At 36.2% G+C, this 22,001-nt stretch overlaps 1 protein-coding gene across 7 annotated transcripts in view; it reads right to left on the reverse strand.

Annotated features, from left to right (window-relative positions):
• Positions 1-22,001, reverse strand: part of PCDH9 (protocadherin 9) — a 671,446-nt gene that overhangs the window by 638,045 nt on the left and 11,400 nt on the right. Inside the window, exon 2 of one of the 7 annotated variants that reach the window (XM_054271760.1) lies at positions 8,968-10,766. The exons of the other annotated variants lie outside the window; for them this stretch is intronic. Coding sequence (XP_054127735.1) covers positions 10,740-10,766 — 27 coding nt within the window. The 3' untranslated portion in view covers positions 8,968-10,739. Of the gene's footprint in view, positions 1-8,967; positions 10,767-22,001 lie in introns of those variants that run through there. 7 annotated transcript variants of the gene reach the window in all.

Below are 22,001 nucleotides of genomic sequence, written 5' to 3' on the forward strand. Positions count from 1 at the left end.
GACATGAGTGTCCTGCCAGAGACTTCTATAAAAAGAAGCACATCAATGGCAGAAAGAATTGACTTAAAAGTACACCTGGAGAAAAGTACCAAGTGTACTGGTTGTAAAATGATGCCTCAAAGTTCTGACATTGAAGCACACAGAACTGCAGCTCCTTCCACCTCTCCCTCCCATGTAGGGCAGAGCAGCGACATTTCTGTCAGCAAAGGAAAAATTGCCTTGGTTCTGCAAGCGGGCCTTGTGGTTACCCCCTCTAACCAAGGAATGTATGCTATGTATGCTCTTCTGGCATGAAATGAGGTTTGTTTCTGTGATCTCTGAGTAAGCCTTTGGAAAGGCCAGTTTGAAGAAGCTGGAGAAGGAAAATATTTTCCAAACCACACATAATGCTATTGTCAGGCATATTGCTGTGTACTGTCAGACCGAAAAAGTAATATTTCTGACAGCAAAATGAGCTCTTACATTATTTTGCAATTAACGTATGTTCCAAATGATAGATTATATTTCAAGTATTTAGCATTAAAATAAAAAACTAAAGGCAAAAGGATGGATGATGTGACACTTCTGGAATTGGATTCACTGGTATAATCTTTCTACACTCTATTTTCTGATCCATCTAAATAGCTTTGTAGCTGGTTAAAGCATGTCCTGTACCTCCCAGCTGTAGGAACTGTCATAGCCATTTGGATTCAGAAAAGGATTATGTTCTCCATTGCTTTTAATTACCATCTTTCTGGCCATAGTCAAAGCAATACTTGAGCAATTTCCGTTTAACATTTCCCATCTATCTGAATCCTAATCCACCCACTCCTTTTGATAAGACATTGAGCAGTGACCTGAAAATAGCGTTGCAAAGAAGTTTGAGAAAGAACCTGGCAGGGGAGAAAAATTGCAAGGTTAAAGATCTGATAACCACTGGTTACTAATTTAAACTGCTAATGGTCTAATGGAGCTGGAGCTAAGGCTCCTATTGATTAGCTGAGGTTTGCAAAACATTCACTCCCAAATATAACTTGCTGTATATAGTTGCATTTACAAGGCAAACAAGCTAAAAAAAGAAGAGCAACTCTGCCACACAGTAGTGGCAATGAATGCAATAGCTGTGAAGCTCTGTGATGGGATATGACATGCATTTCTTCATACATTTACATTTTAAAGTTTTAATGAAAGCACATTGTCAGGGAATGCCAAGCCCACTACGTGTTTTCCCTTTGCAGTGCAGTGACAGGATCCTGCTTCATGTTGCAAACAAGAAAACCTTTTGTATTAAATGGGGAGTGAATATGCAAAAATGAAATTGAACAAGTTCCTACAGCAATTCTGCTCCCCATCAAAAATATAAGGGAAGACTTTTTCAAAGACAAAATCATTTTCCTCCTTTTCTTGTGAAGCAGGTTCTTATCAGATGTTTAAATGCTGGCTGTTGGGAAATTTTCTCTGTCTTCAAGAAAACTGCAAAGATGCTAGAGTACTTCCTGACACTTCATCAGCAAAATAATTTCTTCTATTAAGAAAATAAAGTTGAAATTAATTCATGCATATAGAAATAACTGACTGAGTCAGACTGTTAAATGCCTTTTAATATCTAACTTCATGGATTGATGGTATCACTTGATATACAAAAACCTGAAAAAACTTCAAAAATGTAACATCCATAAGATCAGGATAAGAATTAATTGAGAGCTCTTTCTGTAGGGTATTGTTTTTGAGTTTATCTATGTTCAAAAACTAATTAAATTGTCCCCCTAAGTCCATAATAAACTGTTTTTTGTTTTTTCCCTTTGATGATGGCTATAAATTATGAGATTTTAGTTTATATTGGCCATTATCTGACTCTTTCTAAGCTAAAAAAAAAGGCTTGTTGGTGTATCATATTCAGTATGACTAAATGGCCTAGAAACTGGCACTCATCAGTCTCTTGCATGGCTGTTAAAAAATCCCAATGCAGGAAGTCTGTCCTACTTAGGGAAATTTACCATACCCTAATTCAACAACCTCTTTGCTTTTACCACCATTTTACCAAGTTATTGCAGTATTAAAAGTGAAACTTACTGCAGTATTAAGTGAAACTTAGGATGGGACTTCTGTTTATGGGATCAGGAAAAGTCAGATTCTGTACAAGGGGATTCCATCCATCCAGCATGGATGACACAATCCCTGGCACACCAAGGAGCACTTAAAAGTGCACTGCACAATACTGAGACTAACAGGCTCCTTTCAGATTTAGCTGCCAGCTAATATGGGCCTGGGTTACCCAATCACAATGCAGATTAGTCTAATAACTTAACTTTGGCAGTAGTACTGCAATAAAAAGATCCATAATGGAAAAGGTGACGATGTGAACCTCAGCGGAAAGACACAAAGCCGTACATCAAGAGACAATTATGGGTCCCAAGTACAGCAAGCCAAGCAGGTGATGACTATCATCAAACCTGTCAACAGGCAGTGTGCCGACTTGCAGTCCTGATGACAGTGAGTGCTTTGTTTATTCTGTCGTGAGTAATGCTGGTGTGCTATTTTTGGTCTCTGGCTATATTTGCAAGAAATATTTCTGGTCTCTGGCTATATTTGCAAGAAAAGTGCAGGATCCTACCTCCTTTTGGTCATCAGTGTTTCCTCAGACGCGAATGCTTGAACATCCGTTCCCATTTCAAGAATTAAAAGTGAAAATGGTTCTCATTTGGAGTATCAGCTTCACCATAATTGAGTGTTGAGTTAGCCCCATAGCAGATCTTTAATGAGATAAATGTTATTACAGACTGTTAAAAAATAGTTGAGTATGGTGAAACCATCTCTCTGCAGAGATCTGAGGGCTCTCTTTAGAGCCTGAATTTCAGGTTCTTTACGAAGACAATTCAAAACTGTTCTTCGGTCTTTAAAGAAGGAGTAACTCAGAAAGAAAGATCTGATTTTTTGTATGAATAGCACCATTAAAGCTAACGCATTTTTAAAGTAAAGTATTCAGCTGAGTATTATCTGCCATTAAGATAATTAGGTCTAATTTTGCCTTGGACCTTAGTTGAAGCTTTGCAGTGGGAAATAATTTCTAGAAGTTTTACCTATTTAAACAGACAAGTTAAATAGGGGATTTTGAAAGACATTTCCAGCTCATTCTCAAATCAGATTTACTTGTCATCAGAATTTCATTTTTAATGTGCAAAACTCTAAGCTAACCATTGTTAAGGAGCTATATTGGGATTTCTGAATGGAAACTATCAAGCTATATATGTCTTCAGATATGCAGTGCCAGTGAAAGCATCTTGAAAAATTACTATCTCGTGATAATACAGGTACGCCATGTGGAGTTGTCAAACACGTAAAAAGATGACCTAAAACTGTGCCACTAGCAATTTTTACAGTCATGATGTTAAATATTTTTTAAGACTTCATCTATAAAATTAGAAGCCGAATCCTCTTTTGATTAAGTAAACAGCTAAAGAGTAGTCCATTTCATGGGGAATAAGACTGTTTTGTTCTCAAAATAAAAAATATACCATCCTCTTGCTCAACCTTTTTAGCCATTGCTAAACATACAGGTAAGCAGAAATTTCTATATCTGAGCAAAACAATTTTCACTGTTTTTCCAGATGAAGAAGGTCAACATGAAAAAAATGATTGTTATTCCAAGCATCACAGGGCTCACTTACTCCTTTCCTCGGGAAAATTCCCCATTGATGCCACCAATATTTTTACCTCAATTACTACCAAATCATCCAATAATAACCATAAAAACAAAAGACATGGAATTTCAGAATAAAACTGAAAGCTTGCAATTGATTTGACTGTGTACTAGACCACTGCATCTTTCTCCAGCATTTCCATATTTCCTTTTGTTTTCATTGGGAGCTATAAAACAGATTTTTGGATATTCTAAAACACACATGTTTTTCTCTATGTTTTCCCCACTATTTCATTCAATTCATTCTGAATTATCTCCTGGATAGGGCTGATATACAAATGGAAATATATTTTATCTCACCCTTGATGTCCAACACATTGTTGAACCCACACTGAATCTCCAGCAGAAATTACAGAAGTGCCAGGAGACACTGTGCTCTGTGGAGTAGCCTAATTTACTCTGAAGTAAATGGAATTACAGTACTTTGTGACAGGGCACACCTGATTTTAATTGTGATGAGGTTAAACACAGATTTACACATATTCAAGGAATGTGGGACTTAGTCAAGACACCTGTTTAAAAGGATTTGAACAAGAAAATTCAACACAAAGCCTCAACATTGTACAAAAGAATTTCTGAAACTTTATTGTGAATTTTAAAGTACATTTAGAAAGGATCTTATCCTTCATATCATTAATTAAAAATAAATTTAAAGAAATCCACATACTAGTAGTTTGAGCAAAGTTCAGTACAGACTTTTTGAAGTCACAATATATACATTGCATGAGAGTGCAATAAGCTTCCAATTACATTAGGTATATATTTCTAAAATAAAGAGCTTTGATTTGACATGTGTGAGAGGCATACTGTTTACAATGAAAACATTTTACAAAATAAAGCAAAGGAAAAATGGAATTTAATACATTTTGAATGTACAACTACTTTATACTTTTTTTAGGTAATTCTTTACTCAAAGTGTACAAAAGTCCATTTTTAAAGGACACCTGTTCATTTGCACTGCCCAATACTGATTAGAAATTATAGTTTTAAAGATTCATTACTATACATATCAGTGAATTCTTATTCAACTCCATAGCCACTACAATGAAGAAAATATTACAGAATCATTGACAGCATCTTCTTCTCTCCTAAACTATGCATAGATAAATACATAGCAATGGTGCCTATTACTACAATAAAAGTGAAACATTTCACCTGATTTTTGCAACTATTTTTTGCATAAATATAATGCATTGTATATATATATATATATATATTGGTTTATTTAACAATCAACTGATTGCTTATTTTAACACTCAGTAACATACAGAAGCACATACACTGCTATCCTTAAATATTTTCCACTCTGTAGTGGCTCATAAGGTTCAAAAAAATCAACACTGTAAATTTGTAATTCTCAACCTGGGAAAAGAATATCCCTCAGATGGACTGATACTACTTATACAAGTGAGACCGTATTATGAATCCATGGCGTCCACCTCCAAAATACATAACAGGAGTAATATAGTATACTGTGGCTACTAACTACGGCATCATCATTATATAGGAAATCATCACATCAACTGTTTTACATCTATGATTACTCATTACTATATATCACACACAGAGCAAAACTTTCCCAACAGATGGATCTCCTTTTCTACTGTTTTTCATGTTTTAGAGAAAAAATCATCACACAGTGACAATGTTATGTCTGGAGAAGTATGCAAAATGTGTTTCCTTTTTCAGGACAAACGAGTAAGCAGTAAACTACTAATTATTTCACAATCAGGATGAAAAAATAAATCTTTAAAGAGAAAGTCAAGTTTTCAGCACTGCAATTAAAGAAATTATGTACTGAGGGTATGGGACTGTCACTCAAAACTGTGTGAAAAGCATAGCAGAAAATTAGTTAGCCAACAATGAATTAAAAGTTGCATTTTCCTTTCAAACAGAGCACAGTAGGGTTATGTGATTTGTGTCCAACCACTCTGCAACGTGCTATCTGAACAGCTCAAAGTATTTGCAAAGGACAAGACAGCTTTGCATTCATTATTGCAGAATAAAAGGAATATGCTGAAATGCGTAATGACCGATGGTGGATTTTTAACCACCACCAAGGATGTCTGGGACGTTAAGATTTGCAGAAGAGAGCACGTTTTTCCTTTTCAGGGTGGACAAAAACCCACCCTACATGGATTTGCAAAAATCCACCCTACATGGATTTGCTTACCTACTTTCTCTTTTAACCAAAGTTAAAATTAAGTATCTTGCACCAAAGAGCTTTACTGCCTTTCCAGTATAGCTGTCTCTTCTACAGAGAAAAAAAGTACTCTCTGTCTACAAAACACTACCTACAGCAGTGACCACTTGGAGGGCAGACATTGCAGTTCAGATGCAAACCGCTTTGGACTACTGTCCCTGGAACCCCTCTCTGCTTTTTCCTGCTAAATGCAGTGGACTAGGCTTTCAGTTGTCATCCCTGTTCACAGCAGGAAGAAATACCAATAATTTTGCAGATCCACATGATGTTTTTCACTTTTGCTGTCCACTAAGCCACCAGAAACTTCACGGTGACAAGCTATAAAAAAAATTTGCACCACAGTTTTGCCTAATATCCATGCAAGAAGAGCACAGCAAGCCCACCGACTGCAGTCATGCTACACTCGCCTGTCCACCGCACACAACAGCACACAGGTGAGATTGAACTGCCTCAGGAACCTGAAGGGAATGGAAACAAGACATCCCTGGCATGGCTCCTGGAGACAAGACAGGTTTAATGGCATGCTGACAGCCTGTACTTTAAGATTTTTTTCTTAAAATAGCAAGTAAAAAAAAAAAAAAAATTAAAAAAACCCAACCAAACAAACCACTCTGGAAACCACAAGCTTTACCAATCAGAAACCTGCCCAGCATTACTGTATTTGAGTGTCACTTTAGGTTAAAAAGAAATCTTTTAGCTTACATTATGTGGCATATTTTTTCTCTGTTTCTGTTTTAAATACACAAAATAGCCCACCCCTTCCTTTGATATCTTCAAAGAGAATAACTGAAGCCTTCCAGGATCCTTGACAGCTTAAGTATACAGGAGGAATAGTTGACAATTACATTAGCTTTTCCCAGTGTGCAGAAAGGATGGCTAATGGAATTAATGAATCGTTTGCTGTTCCACTAGTCAAAAGTCTAAATAACAACATGACCTTCAGTCAATGCTGCTGAAGAAACATTTCTTTAAACAATTCACAATCAGAGAGAGATGACCTCAGATTGCAACTGTGTGTATGTGACTTCTCTGCTTTAATTTACTGTTTCTTGTGTAGACCTACTTAAAGTTAAACCATTTGCACCAGTTGCTATTTTCCTTAATGACTGTTTATACCAAACAGGGAGGAAAAGAAAACTACCATGATTTAAAGGTTAAGTCAGCTACTAGGAACAAAACATCAAGGTAAAATTTCCATGAAGCCAAAATAATGCTCCCAAGTTTATGTTTTTCTTAGAGAGGTAATAAAAAATGTTTATTGTATATTAAGTTCCTTTTCAAATAAAATAGAGTTTTAAAAATAAAGATGAATAATTCTCTTCTTGCTTCTCCTTGTTTCTATTTCATGTAAAATTCACTGCCGCCAGTGGTGGAATTTTTGGTTTAAACCAGTGTGAAAAGAAATCAAGTATCTGTTAACAAACTGCTATGTTTCAAACTGCTTGTGTTTCATAGTGCTAAATATTTTATTAAAAAAACATTAATATCCAATAAGAACTGAGGGCTAGGATTGCTATTGTTGTTTTGAAATAGTACTTATCAGAGGGATAGTAGGAGTTAGTTAATATCAGATCAGCTCATAAATGCAGATTGCAAAACAATTTTTATATGTTTGGGTTGTTTTATTGTTTGTTGTTTTTTTTTTTTTTTAAGTTCTAAAGCTGAAAGCAGTATTCCTAAACAGAAACAGTATTCCTTATTTATCTTTGAAAAAAAGGGTTGGACTAACCCTACATTTTTAATCTTTTTTAGGATTTAGTTTAGCAGGATAAGAGGTTATAGTGGAGTGAAAAAATGATTTAGTACAGTGCCTGCAATCCACTGATGCTTAATATAGTTGATCATCAAAATACTTAAAACGATAGTATTAAGTGATTTATGCAGTTGATGACATGAATGTTTATGACAGCCTTAGCCTCATAGTTGCATCTGCTTGACTTTCACTCACTTTATTTGAAGACATGCATGTGTAAAGATCAGCAGCAATTGCCAATTTGCCTGATGTACCACATCAGGATACAAAAACTGCTACAGATTTTCCCCCTCAGGTGCAATTTTGTCATACTCCATTAATCCTTTCAATCCTCCCCCAATCCTGTGGACTTGTTATTTAGTAATCCCTGATTGTTGTGGTGAAGGAACATTAGAAAGTCCCTGCTGTCTGCAAGGCAGAAAATTACAATGGTCGTCTATTAAATTTGGCTCTCACAGTGCCCCCTTGGATCAAGCCTGCTTGTCACAAACACAACCAGTGGCCATAATGTCAGGACAAATTATCGCCGATTTCCAAAATGTCAATTTTAAACTACTTTTGTGTCTCGCAATGTCGCCTCTTCAGCACCTAGACAAAGGCTGTATTTTTAAGGAGGGAGAGAAAAATCTTAAATCAACACATCACATAGGGTAGCTTCATTCACTTATGCATGTCAGGTTTTCAGTTTTCAACTCCCAACCGGGAACTCTCCCACATGATTGCAACCCATTGTGCAACTGAACAACTTGGCTTTCTTCCACTTGAGACAGTTAAAGAGAGATTACTGGGAGCATTCCTTTCCAGGGCTGCTCTCGTTAAATACAACATTCTCTGTAAACACCAGCACTTTTCTTTTGAATTCAACATTTTTACACTGCAAAGTAATCTCTCTGCCTGGATCTTCTCTCTCTCTCATATGCACACAGCTGCAGGATTCCTATCTCTGATCATGTATATCCCTATCATACTTTTCCCATATAGACAGAAGTCAAATTTATCTACACTTTAGGAAAACAAAAAAAAAAAAAAAAAAAAAACCTCAGCCTTTCATCAGCTTGATTAATTTAAAGCTGTAAACCTTGGTTTAATTCTACTGACATGAAAAAGTAACAGCTACAAGCTCCCAGTCAGGATTTGTGATTGATTATCTAGTGAAGCCTTTAAACAAAAGCTTGTTTGCTCATTAGTTGCACTAAGGTCTTTAGTGACATATACAACAACAATCTTTAATTAAGAAAAAATATGACTAAATATTTAGATATTTTAATTCTGAAAGAAGAAGTAAATAAGTAAATAAATTAAAAAAAACCCCAAATACACAAAACCAAACAGCCGAAGCTTTACAATCAATCACAGAATAGAGGAAAATTTAAAATAAACTCTTAGGTAACTGAGATATTTATTGTTGCAACACTTTATTTCCCAGATCTGACTTGTCTTTTGGAAACATTGTACTGCCACTACTATCTCATCCTTCAGAAACTCAGCAAGATCTTATCCTTTCTACAGTAACAGTAACCACGAGTGTGATTACACGATCTACATGCTTGCCACCCATCACTTACAGCATCTCAGCATACTGTTGCATAAATCACTCTTACTCACCCATGGGTACAGTGTATCCTGCCTCCAGACCACTGAGGCAGCTTTGTTTGTTTTGATCTACACAGAGCATAAGGTGTGGGAAGTTTTCTGCAGAAGGGATGACATTTAAGCTTGAAAAGACTACTGAAGCCTAACCCAAACAATACACTGAAATAAAAAGTAAAATAATTTTGCAAAGTTAGTTTTAAAAATAGTTGAGACTTTTCTGTTGAATTTCAACACATATAATATCATCACAAGTCATCTACAGTGATACTAGCTTCATCTCGTTGCAATAGTGTTGAAAACAGCAGGATGCTCTTATGGTAAAACACTTAAAAGTCTCAACAAATTTAGTTTAAGAAATCTTAATGCATGCTGAGCAATGATACACATTCAATATCTGACAGAGTAGTAAGTGAATTAAGGGAAAAAGAAAGTGTAGGTGTCTAATTCTGACCCTCACCTGTCTTCAAAGGTCATACAAGTAGTAGCAGATAGCATGGACTGTAAAAACCATCACACCAGTCTGCACTGCTGCCTACAATAGCCCAAAGGACACTGACACATGGGCTTTGCCTACAGAGATGCTCAGGACAGGCCTTCTCCCACCACAGGCAGAACCCACCCATGCCACAACCAATGGCACAAGCCAAACTGGTGGCAAGGAGTTTATCTTCTAGCACAGTGCAACAGTTCTACACATCTATCCATGGAAATTGCACCTGACAGCTCACTCTCTGTATCAGCACAGTGTTTCCCCAACTGAAATCTTGCAAATATCTGCCCAGATCCCACAGGACCAAAGGTTCACAAAGTTGCAATGCTGAGAACTTTTACATCCAAAAACAAAAAGTAAAATTCATCTAACACAAATGGAATCAGAAATATCTGTTTGGAGGTGCCTCATGATCTCTTCCAGTTAGAAACTCTCTCCAACATACTGCTGATGCCTTAGTGATGTCCCCATGTGTTTTTACTCTCATTAAGACTGTAAGCAACAGGGATTCAGCCAGGGAACTGCTTGCTAGGGAGGAACCTGGGAGTTACAAACTGTTCACTTCATCTGCCTTCTATCATGCTTTTGTTTAAAGGCATTCCTACATAATATATTCACCTTTGATGTATATATGCCATAGGTGTCTGTAGGAGAAGCTTCACATTGATTTGGACTGCAATTGCACTGGATGTTCAGATGGTTCATTGTAACATTTGGCTTCTGTTTTTATTCTGCAAAATAAATCTTCAAATGTCATGAAATTAGATCTTCAGCTGTTTTCATAAATAGAGATTGTCCATTACTGTATGAGGACTTGGTTAACTTCTCAACTGGACAGCATGAAGTACTTTTGGGTATTCACAACAGAAATTATGTCTGTCCTCATAAAAACTGTTGAAAATTACTTTGAATTTCCTTCTGATGACTCTTTAGCTATTCAATACATACCAGTGCATGTTCATTAGACAACATGAATAATGTACCTTTGGCCACATCGTGTCTTCTCTCTGAAGCAGAATCCTCAGTATTTCAAGAGGTACATGTAATCCTGTACATACAAGCACATGTATATATCTGTTCTGATATCTATACATGCACATGCACAGTCATAAGACAACATGATGACTGGCTTCATATTATCCTTGTTTGAATTATTTAGGCCCAGCTAAACTAATACAACCAAAATAACAAAAAAATCTACACCAGCCAATCAACCTAAATTAATACAACTAACTAACCTAAATTAAATTAAATAATTAGCACTAAAGTAAGCAGCTAAAAGATATTATTCACTATTACACACTAAAAAATCATGACTTTAAGATGGTGACACAGTATGAAACTTCATCAAAGAGGCCAGTTCATGGAGTTTCTCCTTGCACAAAACAGCATCTGCTTCTTAAAGTTTGAAGAGAGTGGCTGATGCCTTTCTGGTTTTGTTTTGGTGTTGGGATGGGGTTTTTTCAGATTAATGACTGTCATCACTAATGTTTCCATTTAAAATATTCTAACCTCCAGATTAAATCACCTTTCAAGTGAAATAGCAGACAACATCCTTAGAATTCTGTGATCTTTATGAGTTCAACATGAGGCATGTAGGCTTTTCAAAAGCACTTTGTATAAAATGCAAAACTCCCAGAGATTTTAATGCAAATCTTTTGCTAACCCTAAGCTGTTCTGATAAAAATTTTATCCTCAATGAACTTATGATTCAGTTATGCTGTGCACAAAGCCAGTACAGCTAGTTTTAAAAAAAAAAGTTACACATAGTCAAGTTTTTCAAAAACAAACCCAAGCAGGTTAGGCTATCACTATCACCTTAGGAAGTGAAAGCATAATTGTAAAAGAATAATGATCATCTTCAAACAAAGAAAGGGAAAGTATAATCGGAAGCAGTTTAATATTCACCTTCAACGAGAGGAAGATGTTAATTTCCAGCTGTTTCCATTTTTAATTGATGATTTTTTCTGTGGTGTGTGAAAGTCAGCCAATTTTCTTCAGAAAAGTGCTTCTATTCGCTTAACTCGGTAAGAACTAGATGCCTCTTATTGGTCTACTGCACCATGGGGATGGGATAAAATATGAAAGCAAGGATTTCTTTATTCTAGCTAGGAAAATTAACTGTTAAGCTCAGTGGGGGCAGAAACAAAGGTGGCATTTAGATATAACTAATTTAGTATCTAACTAAAGCAGGGCCCTCTTGGAGAAGAGAGAGACCAAGGGAATGCAAAATTGTACATGAATTATTTCTGAGTCAATTCCTATAAAAGCAGAAGAACTTTCTTTTATGCTCAAATGGATTACACATTTCCTTTTATAATATGCACATTGTTCGCATTTTTTAAAGATAATATAATGAACAACTACTGCTAAGAAAGAATACACTTTCTTTTTTCTTTTTTTCAATACATTGAAGTGCAAGGGTTATCTGGAGATGAGGCCTGGACTGCTTTTTAAAACACAGATTGTGGGACAGATCCTCAGCTGATATGAAATAGTTCTGTCAAGTTTATTGTTCAATTAGAATGCAATATAACTATGATTACAGATTGCTTACATTACCATATCTTAATAAAATAGCAAACATGACTTGCAAATTTTGTTCTTTGCTTTGTTTTGGCTCCTTTTAATTGCTTGGATTTTCTTTAATTGTAAAGAATGTATTTTGAGGGGATAAATTGTCACTTGTGCTGTCAGACCAGGCTAATCATTCCCTACTTAGCTACATTTCTAAAGACCTAAGATTTTGCTTGAAAAGGGGCTTAAAAGCAATTGATTTGTGTTCATTAATACATAAGCATTTGATTTCAAATCAGATTGCCAGCAGACATAACCTCTCTGCATTGCTACAACAGAGACTTGATTTGATTAATCAAACAGCTCTGATTCACTGGATTGTCTACAGAACAGTTGTCCCTGACATTACTATGCAAATAGCTGCTGATGTGGTACTGGCATCCCAGATTTCTAAAACTGCTATGTTTTCTTCCATGAAGACATCAACACTTTATACCTAATTCAATTTTATTCTTCTATATAAATGCTTCATTTTCTGCCATTTGCTTTGAAAATAAGAATCACCTATAATATTTATTTCTCAGTTTACCCTTTAGTGAAAGAGTAACATTGATATTTCTGTATTCTAAAACACTTAAAATTATATAAACATTATATATATATATATATACTTCTATGTACCACTACTACTACAGTACCACTATAAATAGGTTTTTACATAGGTTTTTTTCGGGAGCTATGCAATAACACATCTCATGTAACTATTTTTGCCTGTTCTGTTCAAAAGAGCTGTCATTGAATTAAATGCATTGGTTTAGGGAACAGGAAATTTTTCTATTTTAAAATTCCAAACCCAAATATGCTAATTAGGTCTACATATTTAATACTAACTGTTGATGAAACCGCACAAGCCAGTAACATGCAACAGATGTATGATTCACTTCCTAACAGATAATTGTTACTCCACAGGAGTATTTGTTCATCTCCTGGGAAATAATGGAAATGTGAAAAAAAAAGTAGGCCTGCAGTCTGCAGTCAGGGTAAGAGAGAAGAGTAAGAATACTTTTGCTACATTTGGTTAGCTGGGAAGAAAGTAGGAAGAAAAGCCAAAGTGCCCTAAAGAAGCAGAAAAGCTAAGCCTGTAACATCTGCAAAAAAAGCAGCGCAAAACTTTAAAAGGCGACAGTTCTCAAGCTGCAGAAGAAAAAACTTCATGGACTTCAAAGTTCAAGAAGAATCATGGACAGAAGGCTTTGGGGGAAATAATAAAAACTGAAGGAGTGAAGGAAGCAAATACCTACTTTTTTTCCAGTGATGCCTTAAATATTGAAGTTCCCAAGTGTGGGCTGATGCCTTCAACTGGTTCACTCTGCTGGTTCACCCTGAGGAGCATTGTGTAACTACCTGCTGATAAAGACCTGTCTGAACCAAGAGTTTTGCTTTCTGGGAAAAAATATTCTTAATTAAAATGCTCAGTTCTTAAGTATTCTGTGAAATAAATACATTAGCTCAAAATAAGCAAAAAATCCTCAGCCATCCTATCATGACTCTGCCAAAGTGCAGATTGGTTAGATTACGTTATTTCTCATCTTCTGTTTGAAACAATCTGTTTCTTCTTATGATTCAGAGAACTAAAGGATGGACCTTCTGGTATGATTTTAGTCTAAACCCACCATATTGTTTTGGTAAGCTTCTTAGCAAGTACTTCTGTATATTAAACTGAGTATTGTTGGTACTCCTGCGAGATAAATTAGCTTACAAGCCTTCAGTGAACAGGCAGCCTTCCCTCATTCGACATGTGATAAAATGATAACTAGATCACTCATGGGTTTACTGACAATGTATTTATGTTTCATACTTCATGTGTTTTAAAATGAAAAATATGTATGTTAGTACTTGCATCAGTTACTTGTTTATGATTTGTGCTAGATTTTTCTTGCTGAAGTTTTATGTATTTACAGTGTTTTAAACCACAGTGTGTGTATTTAATGGTAATTGCTTAAAAAATTACAGAACAATTGTTGATTTTTATTCAGATTTTTGGCAGAGCTTGAAGTCTTAGTACAAGTGGAAAAAATAATCATTTGTTTGAGAAATAAATAGTGCAACTTAGCAGCATTATTACACTGGCAGAAATATGAGCAATTTTCACAGAGAAAAGAAATCAAAATGTGATAAAAAAGGTTTTGAGAAAGAGGTTCAAGACCTTCTCCACAACTCTAGCAGTAGCAAGCCTTCCTACATTAGCAGCCTTGATTCAAAACTGGGATGTGGTCAAAAGTGAAACTTCTTTTAGAATTTCAGCTACTCTGAACTGGACTTTTTCCCAGCATGCAGATTAGGATAATACCCTGTCTGTGTAAAAAGAAAGGTCCACAACTGCAAACAGCAGGAATGCTGAAGTCAAAACAGTATTGCTTGACTGAACTGAATGGAGAAGTCTGAATGCTGCATTTATTTATATTTGTTTTTATTAACAGGAAAGATGTGTCGTATCATGCACTTGTATTCATTCCAAGCATCTATCACCTGAGTTTGTGTACGATGTTATATTGCTTGAAGAAGATTCTCACAGCCCAAGCTTAAAAGAAGAACTTTCAACTCAATTGAAATGCAAAGACAAAATACAGCATTCCTCTCCCAGCTGAGCTTTTATTTAATGAGCCAGATTAAGAAGCTTGCTCTACATTACTGGATCAGAGTCAACACAGTTTGTCCAAGAAACTCAGAGATAAGGGAGAAACAGTTCTTAATCAGACAAAATTCTCAATAAAATAAATGGGCACTTTGCCCAAGTATGTTCTGTAGAATTTAAAATCATTATGTTTGCCTTGGCTGAGTCTGAAAAAGTGGACTGCTGCTTTTATACCTAAATTTTAAGATAGCTAACTCAATACAGAAGAGAATAAAAACAAACTTCACCCTTCCTGATGTCAATTTTTATCACGCTTTAATCAACTAGGAATCCCCTGAAGAAAATTCAAACAGCAAGTTGGAACAGAATAATCTGAAGCTCCAGTGGGTTTGGATTAAGTACGAGGCATTTTACCATTGTGTTAAAAAGTGTCACAGACCCATGGATTAGAAATGTGATTATTTAATCCCCCGTGATTAGAAAATAACATCTATTTTATAACTGTAAAAGTTCCTGTTAAGGGCAGAGCCTATCATAACACCACTCAGAAGTATTTATTTTCTTAAAACAGTGGATGTAGTCTGTTTTGCATATTCAACCATTTTCACTTGAATATGCCTCAGTCTTTTTCTGCTAATTTCATGGTGTCCTGTTGTTCTAAAGATGTTAAAGTATCACACACACCAAAACCTGAAACTTAGTTTTATAGCTTGGAATTTTTTTTCCAGAAATGTTTATCTTTAGACAATACTAAAAAATGTTGTCTACATGCATAAGTAGCTCAAAAGTGGGCCATGACAGACAGTGTCTATGTAGTATCAGATTATTTCAATGTGCTTAAAACTACTCCTGGCATATCACCCTGCAAACAGAGTAACTCAAGAAGTCAGAGCTGCGTATTTGTTACACAGCTATAGCAGAACTATGCATATAAAAGCAGCAGCCTGGCAGCTCAGAGGTTAAAGGGGTAATTGTGAGAAGGGACTGAGCTTCAGCTTCCATAATTCTTGCTATTTAAAGTGAATTACTGCTTCTTGTTTAAACCCAGCTATTACTCAAGAAGCTGCAAGAGAAGGCTGTGTGCCACAGGACAGAAAAAAGTGTTAGAGATCTTTGCATCTCCTTCAGCCTGTTTGTGGGAGGAAGAAAGAGGGGTTATCACACAAACATGAGAAGACAGATTCAACTCTTGATTACAAGCAAAACCATCAGGGAAACAGTTGTGATTTCACAACTACAAAATTAATGAATATGAAATAAGAATTGGGTTCAGATAGCCTTTACTTAGAGTAAGTAGAGTTACATGCAGCCCTAACCTAAGAAAAAAAAAATAAAATAACTTGGGAGCAAATGATATTAGCATCTTTTTGGCCTTTGTCCATGACTATAAAATGGCATTAATAGAAATGTGACTCAGACTTGAGATCCCTGGTCACTATTGTAGCCAAGAGCCTAAGTATATGAAATCTCCTTGGCTCTGCTAAAGCACTAGTGCTAAATTCTGGGAAATGATAACACTGATTCATCTCAAAACAGTCTATATATAACAGCAAGACTAGGCACACATAAAATTATGCACTAATCTTGCCCCAAGGTTAGCAACATATTCCTAGTAGAAGGAAGAATGTTATTTTCATTCCCTGCAATCATGTGATAAATAGCTGTAGGGCAGATTCAGCAAGATCTCGAAGGTTATGATTTTACAATATAATGAATGTATGTCTAGCTCTCTGCCACCTGAAAAAGCAGCAAAACAAAGAAGGACTTGTCAGTATTTTGCTTATGGCAGAAATCAGACATTGTCCAGGACCCTTTATGAGACACACTGCTACTTCTTAACTAGTTTGATTATAACATTCACTCCAATACTTCAACAGCTCAGCTTTCCAGCATATGGCATAATTGGAAGCAGCAGCCAGCAGGTATCACATGTGAATGGAAAATGTCTCACACTGAGTAACTACTGACTGTATCAAATAAGTGGTCTTGTAGGTAGGTTGATGGGGGAAAATACTGCTAATAAAAGTATATTGAAAATGAGAGGATAGGTGGAACACCTGTACAGGAACGCCTGTATATGAGGGGAGCAAATTACCTAGAAAGTTCAGAAGTAGAAAATATCACAAAAAGTCATTGAGATCAGCTCAAAAATAAAGAGATGAGACAACACAAAGGAACATTTTAAGAAATATAAACCCCAAACCTATGGACAGTTTCAGGAGAAACTTTCAAAAGGTGGAAGACATACACTGAAAAGAGTATTCTTAGGAGAAGGCAGACTCAAGCTACAGAACAAAAAAACTCAAAGAAGGCAACTCATGCCCAGGCCGCAGGACTGCTTACCTCACTTGCAAAGGAACTGACATTTGTTCCTAGTCTACTATGAACATTTATTGCCAACATGGAGTAGACCATGGATGGAATGCTCTATTCTGATCATGCTTCCTATAAAATACTGTGTTTTACTTTAGTAAAAATAGAATACAGGCACATCTATACCATTTCCAGCACAAAGTAATGGCCTGTGCTGAATTAATGTTTGATTTTGGTGACTCATATTACTCTGCCTTAGGGGGTGACTGAGTTATAGCCATTGTGTGCAGCTGCAATCATTGGCAATCCAGCACAGTTTGCAGAACAGTAACACTGACATTGAAGATGTATGAAAATGCATTGGAATTACACCAGATGGTGATGCAAGCCTGACAGGAACACTTAGGGGTACCTCTGCTAATATCATCAGTATTATATGCGAAAGCCCAAGGACTTTAATTCAACCACAGGACCAAATTGTATGGTTTTTCCAGACAGTAGGACAGACTCACTTGGCATCAGTTGAGAAGTGTTAAACAACCTAGAGTAAGTACACACGTAAATCATATCCTTAAAGGCACCTTACTACAAGACAGTGCAGCATGATTTCACACTGAAGTAGGTCAGGCAGTAGAAAATCCTGCTAATGATAAGGTATTGTAGATTCATCTGTACACAGCCAGTAGAGATCAACCCCGAGTGAATTGTTCCAGTCTGACCTTGACCAGCTACAGTAAGGTACAAAATACCTCTTTCTTGTCTCCACAAGGATTTTACATTTAGGTAGATATCTCACAACAGCAATCGTGATATAAAACACTTTTTCCTTCAGTGAAGATAGAATCTTAAAAAAAATGAGAAAAGGCACATCACATTCAGAGTAATGAGTGTACAGCACAGTCCAAATGTAAATGAGGTTAGGTCTACCTCAGTCAATCGAATTGTGCAAAAAGAGACAAAACTAAGATTTCTCCCTTTCTATTTCAAAAGATTTCTAAGAGCAGCAAAATTTACAGAAGAAAATGTCAAACAAATTGGCTTCACAGATAGATAGAGACATATGATTTCTTTGTTTACAAGACTGAATCTTCTGTTGCAAGAGTTAATGCGCTTTTTGAAAGTTACTATGGCATGGCTTATAAGCTTCAGTGAGATGTGGTGGCAGTTCAGATTTCATGACAGAATGCTAACTTATCTCTGATACTGAAAAAACTAATGAGGTGCTATATAGTTGCAGAGCAGTGTTACATGCAAAGATATGCAGGCTTTTCTTTTTGTTTTTCATTAACTGTGTAGCTGTATAGACATAAAAGTAATGAAAACCCAAAACAGGCAGCAAAAGCTTAAGGCTTTAAAGCTGGAATAAAATTGTGTCAGTGTTTTCTAAAAGAAGTATGATAAATTTAAGCAATCCCAGTAAAAGCCCCTCATACTCCCACTAGCGTTTTCTGCTGGGTCTAAGGTCTCATGGGTAGTGCTTAGGTGAAGATCACAATTAAGCTAACACAGGCAATTTATTCTCATGCTGGTTTTATTCAAGTCAAAGCAATGGCATAATGTTAAGCAGTCTTAAGGATTCTCTTTGTTATGTTTGTTGCCTATGGCTTTTAATTGAAGGTGCTATCACAGCATCCCTATCAGATGCCAAATGTCATGAGCAGTAGCAAGCAGGAGCACACAGTGCAGAGGGCTATCCTGACCCCCAACTATCTTTACTGAGGACAGCAGGATGTAAGACATAACACTTTTCAGTAGCTAGAGGCTTACTGAAATGAATTTCCACAATACTGAATACAACTAAGGCTGCTATTTAGCACTAGGACATGAAAATGTTAAATAATACCAAGTGTGAGACAGTGAACGCAGAGCGTTTTTTAATGTGATCACCACTGATCCAAAGAATGAAAGTTCTAAAACTGGGAATTACTTCTGTGACATACTTTTGACACATAAATATCATAGTTGACAACGAGAAGTACTTTGTCTGGAGGTGATCTGCACCATCTATAAAGCTTCAGCAGGCACTGAATAGAACTGCTCTACTGAAAAGTGCTCAGCACACTGCTTTGAAGTAGACTCAAGGATCACTGACAATCTGTATATCACAGCAGCACTGCCAGCTTTCTTACTAAAGAATAAGTTTTCCAACAAGTTTAGTCATCTTTAAACTATTTTGAAATGTAAAGATTTATGAATATTTTAATCTCTCCTCCCAAGCTCCCTTTCAGCTTCTTGCTGAACTCAAGAAGCACTATTCAGTTACTGAGCTGCAATCTCCGCTCTTCTGCTTTGTGATTAACATTTTTTTTTTCTTGTTTTCTTTCAGAATCAATTTTCTATCATAGGTCTGTGAGATAGCACGCTTATTACAAATTGTGAATGCATTATGCCATATATAAAAGTATGAATGGTCTTATAAAAAGAAAAGACAAAAAAGTGAGCAAATAAAAACATATGAAATAATTATTTTGTCTACTTTTTTTAACTACAACACATATGGAATGGCTTGCCATAATATGCTGCTATACAGATATGCTTCCAAATGTTTCAACTCCTTGAATCCTAAAGACCATGGTTTGTTAAAAGTCTTTGTGTGGACACAAGCAGTGTGTGGTTATGAGTTGGGTGTACTAGAACAGATTTTGCATAAAATGTGCCACTTCTGCACTGTGATACCATGTATTTGAGGGTGAAACTCAGATTTCTAATATGTGCATAAATATGTTTTACAAAAATAAGCATTCTCAGAGAATAAAAGAAGAGAAAAAAAAGAGAAACATGAAAGGACAGAGACCGTATCTCATAAAAGAAAGAGATGTATTTAAGCATCAGCCAAATGATACTATTTTTCATATCATTTATAGTGGAAGCCTGAAGACTAAAATACTTCACAAGCCATTAGTTTCTTGGTACTCTGTGACGGATTAGAATATTTCTTAATCAACTGCTAAAGCACAGAAGAGGGCCAAAGCCTAGATTCAGCAAAGCTGAGTGATACTGAAATCCAGGGATGTTCAGTGGGGATGCTATCAACAGACACATCACAAAACCATAGAAGTGCATCAGTTTCTCAAACCTATCAAAAGGCATCTATGGTTTTGTCCATTTCTTAGTCCGGAATTCGGAAAATCACATTAAGAAACAAAAGTTCTGATTTGTACTCAGGGAAGCAGATCAAAACCCCACGAATTTTACAGGATTCAAATTACTTGCTGAAGGTTTTGGAGCCTGCTTTGCCCAGAGGCAGCGTGAAAGCCTACACAGCCCCCCCAAAAGTGGTCCTGCCCTACTGGTTATGCCCCTACCTTGGGCTGCATGAGGTTTGTTGCAACGCATTCAAACCACAGCGAGAACGAAGAATAACAAAATCAAATCTATTTAAGTCTCATTCATATTTTCATCTTATTCACACACAATGGACATTCATAAAATTCATACAGATGAATTCACCTACAGCTCCATTGTCCACCTGGACTGTACCAGTGCTTTCAATAGAATGGACATTAGAAGCCAAGACTAACAGGATTGGAGTGACCTCCCTCCATTATATCAATTTTTCTCATCTGTTACCCCAAAAGAGAAAATACTGCCATTTTTAAATTTAGAAAAGAAAAAAGATGTTGTAAAATAAAAATAAAATGCCAGTCACAGCAGCAGATCACCTATCTTGTCTAATTTTGTACTTCTGTTGATTGACAAGCTGGTGCTCTTGTAGCATACAAAGGCAAAAAAATCAGGCGTTCAGTTCAAACTGAAATGTTTGACAGATGTAACAGCTTTCTGCAATGAGACTGATGAAATCTCAAATAGCAAAGTCCATCTCCTGTACAGTAGAGAGATTAAATTTCAACAGGCAACGTTTACCGTCCTTAGCAGATGCAGATTTAATTTGGGAGGGAGGGATGTTATTTGTTTGGTTGGTTGTTTTTGTTTGGTTGGGGGTTTTGCTGGTTTTGTTTGCTTCTTATTTATCTGTCAGTTAAAAATACAGGCTTTGCAACTGGTACACAGCCTACCTCCTGCTGCTCTGGATGCTGCAGACTTCAACACCATCCATGTTTCAGAGTACTGTTGTCACAAACTGAAGGCAATTTCAAATTCTCTTAGTGGTAATCTAGCATGTCACTGACATTTTGGCCTGTATTTTTGCAATGGTGAAAGTGAGACAATCTGACAACTGAATGAAAATTCCTGCTGCTATAGACACATACTGAGGGTATGGCAGGTTACATCGCACCACAACAACATACCTTTTACCAGAGGGGTAAAAGAAACATTTTTACACTATAATGTGAATGGTCTGTACTAAAGTTCACAGAATCAGGTAGCAAGGAACATGCATTTCCGAGGAAAGACAGAAATACTCAGATCAGCACCAAAATTATTATTTTAATTGATGTTTCATTGCACTCTCTTACCAAAATAGATAGATGATGGCCACATAATGATTTAATAAAAAGTAGTGAAACTCTTTCTGCAAATTTGGAAACCTTTGAATTTGAGTTGTAATCTAAAGAAGACTTCTCAAGGGCAACTGTGCACATACATTTTTGTGCCCACATGCACTATTCAAATAATACCTTCACTTAAAGAAATACATAACCTTAAACCCTTCTCTTGACCTTGGTGAGAAAATGAAAGTGAAGAATATGGATCACAGCAAATTATACTTTTCACTGGACGTGGGATGCAACTCACCGAGCTGTGTTGCTCAGCTTTGTCACTCAGCTTAAAGCACTCTATTTTCTTCAGGGTGGGGTAAATCACAAACTCACTGAAGTAGACTAGATTTGTCACAGAATTAGAAGTCAAACAAGA

This window comes from Melozone crissalis, unplaced genomic scaffold (genome assembly GCF_028551555.1).
Source record: "Melozone crissalis strain CALT ecotype California unplaced genomic scaffold, PUWL_Pcris_2 ptg000013l_1, whole genome shotgun sequence".
Lineage (NCBI taxonomy): Eukaryota > Metazoa > Chordata > Aves > Passeriformes > Passerellidae > Melozone > Melozone crissalis.